Here is an 8,932-nt window from a genome sequence, read left to right as displayed (position 1 = left end):
AACAGTGAAGACAGTGGATATTTGAGGAAAATTATGTAAAAATTAGTAAATTAATTTGTGGCCATTGAAAGGAAAATTGAAAATATTAAGGATTTTTAAAAAAAAAAAAGGTTTGATTGAAAACTGAGCTATTTATTTCCCAGTGTGCATTAAAATCACTTTAGACAGAAGTGGAGCTTTCAGAAACCAATAATGATATTTTTCCACAGATTTAATTTTTTTTTTTTCAAAAATACTTTTCAAAGCAGGTAATTAATTGAGAAGTGCCTCTTTCCTGCAAGCAATTCTTATTTTGATGAATACTTTGAATATCTGATGATATTCTGTTGAAAGATTAAAAAATCTTCAGCCACTTCTAGTCATGAAACATGCAGAACTCAAGCCAATGTTAAATATCTATTTTAAATTTGTGATTTTTGTTGTCTATACTGCTGTTATGGACACAAGTGACAGCTTAAAAAATGATTGTGCCTCTAAATGCCTCTGTTTTTAAGATGCCTCAGGCTGAAATTCTAAAATCTTAAAAAATCTAGTACCTTAACATCACAGAATTCAAGCATTTGGAATTGATTTGTACTCTTGAAAATTCAATTTGTTGTGTATTTGGTAAAATGAAACAAAAAAATTTATTCACATAAAATAAGACATTGGTTTTGTATTCATAAAAAGTATTTTAAGATGCAGCTTTTCCCTCAGAAGCTGAAACAGCTTTCAGCAAGATATAACTTATAGAATAATCATATTAAACATCTCTTAAGGCAACATATAATGTTCATTCTAGTAATTTACCATAATTAATACATTTTAACTATCACCTCATTATTTTATCTGGAGAGGTAACAAATGACGTACTTTTCCATGACAACATTTCAGTTATTTATCAAATTACCTCTAATACTTCAGTTGCCTTTATCAACTACCTGGAAAAATCAATATCTGATATGACTTTATGGCGCGTAGCAAAGTATATAAGCACAAAGTTTCTATTGCTTGGTCTCAATTTGTCACTTCAGACCATCTGACTGAGAAGTGACTCTTAAATCCTCTTCATTTCACTGTTATCTGATTTGCAGGAATCCAAGACTTAAGCAAACATGTCCAACCCTAGTGAGGCAGAACTCATTCACATGTTTAAGGGGATTCCCTTTACCACCAGGTCTTCTCCAGAACTTTTAAAATCCTTGGATACTTTTGATGCCAGAGAAGATGATGTCCTTTTGGTTTCCTATCCCAAGTCTGGTAAGTTCTACTTTTAGATGTTAATTGCAAAAAGTCTCAATTATTTGTTCTCTGCTTAAACTAGTGGGGAAATGTCTGCGTACATGAAACAGGAAAGGCTGAGCATATGAATATATTTCTCTGTTTGTAAGTGTCCAAGTACAAAAAAAAAAAAAGTGATATTTATCTAAATTTGATCCTTTAATTGAAAATAATTTCATATGTTTTCATGTTGGAAAGCAAATAAATATTTCTTTCTTGTAAGCAAAATCTGTACTTGAAGGATTTTCCTGAGGACTTTCTACATACAATTATGAGCAAAAAAGACGTATTAAGTTATTTGTATGGATGTTGGCTGTAGATGTATTAATTTCTTATTCCCTCTCTCCCTGCCTCATTGCAGAAGCACATACCAAAGAGGAAGCTCAAGCAGTACTTTCCAAACATGATAAGGAAAAAAACCCAGATAACTGTAAAATAAATAACAAAAATAACACAACCATGTCCCAGTTGACAAGCATTTCTCTAATGAGACTGGTTTGGTACCAACATGAACACTTCTCATACAGTTACTCTGTACTACAGCTACAGCCCTAATTTTTCCAGTATTTATACATTTGGAGTCAATGGGATGATTCAGCTATGTAAAGTTTCTTGAAGCTAGGGGATTAGAAGTATTACTTGTGCACTAGGAAGCTCTTTCAAAATGCATTTTCCACGTTTTCTCAGTAACAAATATTCTTTCCTTTGTTTTTTCCTTAAAATTACTTTTCTGCAGGCACTCACTGGCTTGCAGGAGTTATAACAAAGCTTTACAGTACTCAAGTTACACTAACATCTCCCATTGAATTTGGAGACATTTCCAAACTAGAAGAGCTGAATAAACTCTCATCAAAGAGAATCATTCCAACTCACTTAGACTACAACATGTTACCTGCAAATTTTAAGAATAAAAAATGCAAGGTAAGGCAAAAAGACATAAAAGCAGTAAGATGTGTTAAGTGTCTGTTAGGAATCTATTTTGGAAGAAAATTAAGTCTATCTCAGCTGAAACCAGGACAATCCTGATTAATTTTTGAATTATTTACAGTTTCCTGAAGCGGTTTGCTGTGAATTTTGGAGACACAGCTGATCAACTGCCAAAGGCAATATGAGCAGAGATCTGGGCTAGGGACTGTGTTCTGCTCCTGCCTCACTGCTCCCATGGGGTGATTTGTATACCAGGCACCAAAAAAATAATAGAACATCAACATCTTTCAGTCAGAAATATATTATTAAGGATGGGGGGGATGTGGGAGGGGTGTTCTCATGGCCCTGTTTCACTGGAGGAGTGGCTTAGAAAATAGTTCTCTTGAGTAATTATGGTCTGTTCTGTGAGTGAACATACTCTGCCCCTCCTCTTGAAGATTTGCAAAGACTTTTTTGTAAATATCTATGGGGCAAACGGAGAACTGAAATGTGGGAAGCAGATTCAGATCACAGTTCTGAGTTCCTCCTATACTAAGGTGGGAGACCTTTAAAAAATAAGCTCTGGGTCTCAGATTTTATATTGGAAGTTCAGAATTTCAGGATTACTGAGATCCAGACTTTTAGGACACAGCTAGTTTGAATGAAATGTCAAAATTTATGTTTTGCAGCAGTCCTGTGAATGTTAATTAGATATTGGTTTCATGTGTTAGTTAGCATACTGACTCATGAGGTAAAATGAACACAGGTATTATCATTAATACCTGTATCATCTTCATTTACAGATGATCTACATCAGCAGAAATCCAAAAGATACTGCAGTTTCCATGTATCATTATTACAGAGATAACCCAAACCTTCCCACTATAGACACCTGGACTGCCTTCTTTGATTTGTTCTTAAAAGGAGATGGTAAGGATAAATGTTACATTTTCTGCTTGCAGTTTACATTAGCTTATTATGCACAGGAAGAATCAAGAAATATGTACTATGTGAAAACACCCTATTGAACTCCTTCTTCATACATCTTTAGCTGTTGGGTCTTTTTCAGGATGAATTCGAATGCCAAACTAAACAAGAACAAATAGTAAGATACTATCCTCAGCTCTGCAAGGAGACATTTTAATAAGTGGCCACCTTATTTCAGCACAACTGCTCTTTGCAGGGTTTTGCTGTCCTCTGACATATCTGCTTGAAAACCGGGACAAGATACTGGTTTTATTTCTTCCCACAAACGCTCTGAAATCCCTGACAATTTGTTGATTCTGATGTGGATTTGCCTGTGTTAAAACATTTTCAACCTTGTCTTGTGAACCACAGTAACAGGCTGCTTCCCGTCAAGAGTTCATGTTTAAACTGTGAAACAGGAGATGTGTGTATACAGCTCCTCTGCAGTGTTAAAGTGTGGGCAATGGGGCACATGGGGAGACCGTCCCCAGGCTGCACTGAGAGCTATGCTTTCAGGTCTAGTGCCTTCTCCAGTCTTGAAGACAGCCTTTATTGCACCTTCAAAGGAAGTCTAGATGGTTTCAGAAAGCCCAGCTGCACAAGCTCTGATGTGCTGTCTTAATAGCGGGGTCCAAAGACCAAGGACATGAGTAAGATTTTTACGAGTGGCCATTCAGGCATGGAAACTGACAACAGGACCATATTGCACTTATTCACTCCCATTTTTAGTGCTTTATGACTTCTTTGAGGACATGTTCCTCCTATACAACCATAGTGAAGATAACAGCAACAATGACAGATTGGCTTGAAAACTTTGAGAGAAAAGCGCCATTGCAATCATCAACATTAGAGCTCCAGAAGTCAATCTACCTACTGCCCTGTATACACTTTGGCTCAGATATTGTGTTCCTAGTTCAGGGCAGCCCTAATGCACATCCTTCAGTGATGTGCAGTATCTTGGCTTGTTTAGTATCAACTCTCAACATATGATAGTGAAAAACATAAAAGAGGATTATATTAATCTGTAATTTATCTGTAAATTAGTAGCCACCTTCTATTTCCTGTGTCCTTACATATGGCATAAAAAGATAACTATGCTGGTTACAACAGAAATTTACGTAAGAGGTGATACAGAGCTGTTGGTTTTGCTCCTGATAGAAACATATTAAGGTCATTCAGAACCTCTAGTACTCTTGCAAAGTTAATCTCAGTTCAGAACAAGGGTGAGGACAAACAGTGACAACTATGATGCTGTCCCTGGAGTCTCCGAGGCTGCGTGCTGTACCCCTGAAGCCAACAGCGCTATTCTACGCTATTGTTGACCACAGTATGGTTGACCAGGAGAGCATGGTTTAATTGCATACTGTGGAGCACATGTGATTTGCAATTAAACAGTACTTTATGTGCAGGAGAGGTCTACGCACTGGAGTATTCAGCAAAATACTTAATTATAACTCACAGGTTGCAAACTGCAAACTGTCCCTTACAATATTATATTTTTCTAGTGGTAGTTATAAAGCAGAGTCACAGTTCTCAAGAATGCTAGCTGTGATTGCTCTGTCCAGGCCTCTTCACATCACCCTACAAGAGGCTTTCAACTCAGCTTTCAATGCAGTCCATCTTCTCTTTCAAGCAGAAGGGTCAGAACTTTGTTTTTTAAAAGAAAGCTGAAATTCAGCTGTCCTCCTATGCCTTCAGAAAAGGAATATTCAGACAAAACAAGGACCATGAGTCAGTTGTAAAACTGTAAGGTATCTATGCCATTAGCTGAATGATGTATTTGCATAACTTCTTTACATAATTCTTTGATGTTTAAAAATAATACAGATTCTCCCCTGCTGGGACAAAACAGCTAACAAAAGCATGCTCCATTTAACAGACTCCTTATTTCATTGCCTAGTGAAGTGATCATATTTCTAGCTGTGACCGCAGTCATAGAGACATTTGCTGAGATGCTCAGATCTGATTAGGTTAATATATTTTCCCTCATTACTGGCCTTTTCTTAGATTTGGAGCCTGTTCCCACTACAGAATCATATCTCGAAATAGTATCTGCATCTTTAATATGAAAAAGTATTCAAACAAGAATGGTAAGCTTAAGTCACTTCACAAAAAGAATGCAATCTGGTTTAGAGGAATACAGGGTATATATTATGAAGGGGTCATTCCCCTAAATGTGTGAGATACCATCAGAGTTATATATGAATAAAATTTATATGAAACTCTTCTACACGGGTTTTCTTTTCAGTTGTCTGTGGATCCTGGTTTGATCATTTCCTAAGTTGGGAAGAACATGAAAATGACAAAAACATCCTGTTTTTATTCTATGAAGACATGAAGAAGGTAAATATCCTCTCTGCTCTTATTTCAGGATGCATTACTTGTAAATTAACATCATTAAAATATCAAAGAGCAAATTATAATGAAAAAAGAGAAAGAAGGAAAATGTGAATGCATGTCTTTGGGCATATCTTCTATTTGCACAGAACTTTATATTAGTGAACTAATTTTGACTGCAGAAGTTATATAAATATCAAATCCTATGAGAGCTGCATTTCATAGATGCAGGAGTGGGACATATATTACACTGTTTTCCCCAAGCTACAGAAAGAATTTCAAATTCCTTGTTCTTGCTCCTATGGAAAGTTCAGCCAAGGACATCTGTTGAGGGCTACACATTAACCTGCTATACCTGACATTTCGGGTGACATTTTCATAAAGTAATGTAAGGCAACAGAACTACTCATGGTCAGTGGTAATTGTGCTCCCTATATACTAGAAAAGCAGAGGCTTAAGAGGTAGGAAGAAGATTTTGATGAAAGATTATTATGCAGAAACTGCTTTGTTATTCTTTAAAAAAGACAAATACCAGCAAACTTTAGCTTCCATAGAATGAATTTTTTGGTGTATAGAAAACACTTTCTGGTGTTTCGATTAACATAGCTTTGTTCCTTTTTTGGGAGGGCGGAAGGGAGAGGGAGGGAATCCACTAAGGTATATAAATAAACCAGTTGGATCTGTAGATATAGCGCCTCCAATTAAACAAGCTATTTACACAGAAGCTGAGCTTAAACGATTTCTCTACTCACAATGAAATAATTCTGAGAGACAGGAGGACACTTTACCTGCACTGGGAGTAAAACTGACAATGTAACTAACTGTGTTTGATATCACATACTTAGCATTTACTCATTTTTGGGAGTATGGGTAAGAGGGGAATCAAGTTTACTGCACTCATCATCTACACAGTCCAATAACATCTTTAGCTTTGCTTGCAAGCAAATAAATGTGTGATAAACTTGGTAGGTAATAAAAAGAATCATTTTTGTATCAACTAGAAGCCTGATAATCAGGTCAGAAATATAAAAGCTTCATTTTTCTTGTGTCTCAGGATCTCCCTAAGGTTGTAAAGGACATGATTTTGTTCCTGGGTTTAAACATCAGTGATGATGATATCCAAGACATCTGCAAGAAGTCCTCATTCTCAGAGATGAAAAGAGACACAGAAAAGGAGAACAGCAATCCCAATCACACTGTTTGTGCACTGACATCCAACAGGAAACTAATTTTCCGAAAAGGTGAGTTCCTTTGGATGGGCTCAACACAGAAGAAGGAGTGGGAATCCAGGCAGAGGTCTCAGTCCAGATCTTTCCTGCACTGTAGTGATGTTTTGAATCAGCCCCAGAAGCAGTGACAAGATCCTTCAGTTGGAAGCCATCTTAAAATTTACTTTCTTTCTAAGTTCTCTGGTCGCAAACGCAGACTTATGCTAAGGAAGCATGGGGGAGTCTGAAAACAGTCTGACTAATACTGCTCCGTGGGAGCTTTTATGCTAAAAGAAAAGATTCACAAAGCATTATTCTGTTTTTTTTTTGTTGTTTTTTTTTTTTATCTAAAAGTTGACCACTTCAGTCTTTTACAACGTGTCTCATCTGATATCACCTGCAAAGGTCACTTTGTTTTAGAACAAGCTAGACACATTCCTTCCAAAGGAGACTGCTTGTAACCTTTGTCCTCCATACTATCTCTTATCTTATTGAAATGTAGGAAAAAGCATATTGAAAAAGGAATATGCTGACAATGACAACAACAAAAGAGGGGATGACTCAATCACTTGATGGTCTCACAGGTAGCCTTCAGACCCTGGCCAAGCTGGAATCTGTGGTAAAATCTCGAACAGTGCTTAGCTCAGATGGGACTTTAAAATACCTGCAGGAGCTGTTTTCTTGCTGTTTTCTTTCCTCAGATTTAAATAAGTAGATCAAACCATCATGTTTAGTTGGGTTTGATTATTTATACTTAGTTAATTTTTGAACAATAATTGATAGTTTAAAACCAAGAGTTCTTTCAATTAATAAATAGGGAAATGCTTTTTTTACATTTCACTAATTCAGACTGGTTTTATCAGAGCTAAATCAAATGCCAAAATACAATCTCTCAGCAAAAAACAAACGAAACCTTCAGATAGATACACTTTTCTAAGTCAGTGAACTTTGACAGAAGCATGTTGAAAATTTTTAAAAACACCAACAGTTTAACTTCCAAGTAGTTCCTATGCAAATCCCAGGGGTTTAGCTAGTTGCAGACAGTTTACAGAAGATTTATACATGCACATTTTTCTTCAGACTCTCTTTTCTTGTCTCTGCTGTCCAGAATGCTATTTTAGTTAGCAGTTTTGGGATTGCAGAATCATGGAGTCATAAAATCCCTGGTTGGAAGGGACCTCAGGGATCCTCTGGTCCAACCTTTCTTGGCAAAGTATGACCTAGGCTAGATGTCCCAGCACCCTGTTCAGCCAAGTCTTGAAAGTGTCCAATTTTGGAGAATCCACCTCTTCCCTGAGGAGATTATTCCTATAGCTGATTGTTCGCATGGTGAAAAAAATCTCCTTTAGTCTCCAGTCAGAATCTCCCCAGGATGCAGGGTCTTTAGAGGATGCATTGTACACATTGTCTCAAGCAAATATGTCAGTTTAATAAACAATTTCCTGTTTGCTGAAACTGGGTAACAGTTGAAACACTTTACTGAGCATGAGTGTGCGTGGTCACCCAGAAACACCTAACTGCCCCCTTATGTAGTGGGACATCTCTTCTGTAGAAAGCCTTAGAGGCTACGAGTGGGTGTGAGGGTGGGATTCATCTATCAAGTCATTCTGGGCTCCTTTTTTAGGAGTCTTCTTTAGCCAGTGGAGACATATGGCTGCTACTGGGGCACCATTCATTTGATGAGTTTTAAACATTGAGTAGGATGAGATGGGCTTCGAAAGGAAGTAATCATTTCCTCTACTGCCTGTGAAAGAGCCAAAGCAGACCTTTAACTGCATACATCTCAGGTGCAGAAGATGCCTCTGCTGAGATGACCAAAGCTCTAATCCATCTAGGAAACCTGCTGCTCTTCATGTACCACTTAGTTGCTGGCACTAGCCAAGTATGGGACTGAGAGTTAACAGCCTTTATGGATGATGAACCAGCTGCTTCCTTCAGAGTTCCACCAGACCAATAAAACAATTACTTATGATCATGACCTACAACAGAGACTGTGGTTAATAATGTATTAACAATTTGTGCCAACAGCGACATTAACCAAACTGGGCTGCATTTAAATAATTTTCTGCACTATATATTGCTAATCTTACTGCTCTTTTTCTGCTCCTGCTCTCCTAGGCACTGTTGGTGATTGGAAGAACCATTTCACTCCAAAACAGAATCGAAGGTTTGAGGAGATATTTAATGAGAAAATGAAGCTCAGCAAAATGGCAAAAAGTCTCACCTATGAATTTTGACTGCATGTGAAGAACAAT

The 8,932-nt window shown here is 37.1% G+C and overlaps 1 protein-coding gene across 1 annotated transcript; it reads left to right on the top strand.

Annotated features, from left to right (window-relative positions):
- Nucleotides 1-1,020: 1,020 nt before the first annotated feature.
- LOC133264476 (sulfotransferase 6B1-like) lies at nt 1,021-8,932 on the top strand. The gene is made up of 6 exons (XM_061444397.1): nt 1,021-1,239; nt 1,997-2,181; nt 2,970-3,096; nt 5,381-5,475; nt 6,524-6,710; nt 8,796-8,932. Exons 1-6 carry the CDS (start codon nt 1,095-1,097, stop codon nt 8,912-8,914), a joined length of 858 nt encoding a protein of 285 aa, XP_061300381.1. The 5' UTR covers nt 1,021-1,094; the 3' UTR covers nt 8,915-8,932.

Source organism: Pezoporus flaviventris, unplaced genomic scaffold (assembly GCF_033815535.1).
Source record: "Pezoporus flaviventris isolate CSIRO_AGI_PZ_B2104156 unplaced genomic scaffold, CSIRO_AGI_Pfla_v1 ptg000002l, whole genome shotgun sequence".
Lineage (NCBI taxonomy): Eukaryota > Metazoa > Chordata > Aves > Psittaciformes > Psittacidae > Pezoporus > Pezoporus flaviventris.
Note: the sequence above shows the minus strand (reverse complement) of the source record. Positions and strands in the feature narration are given on the sequence as shown.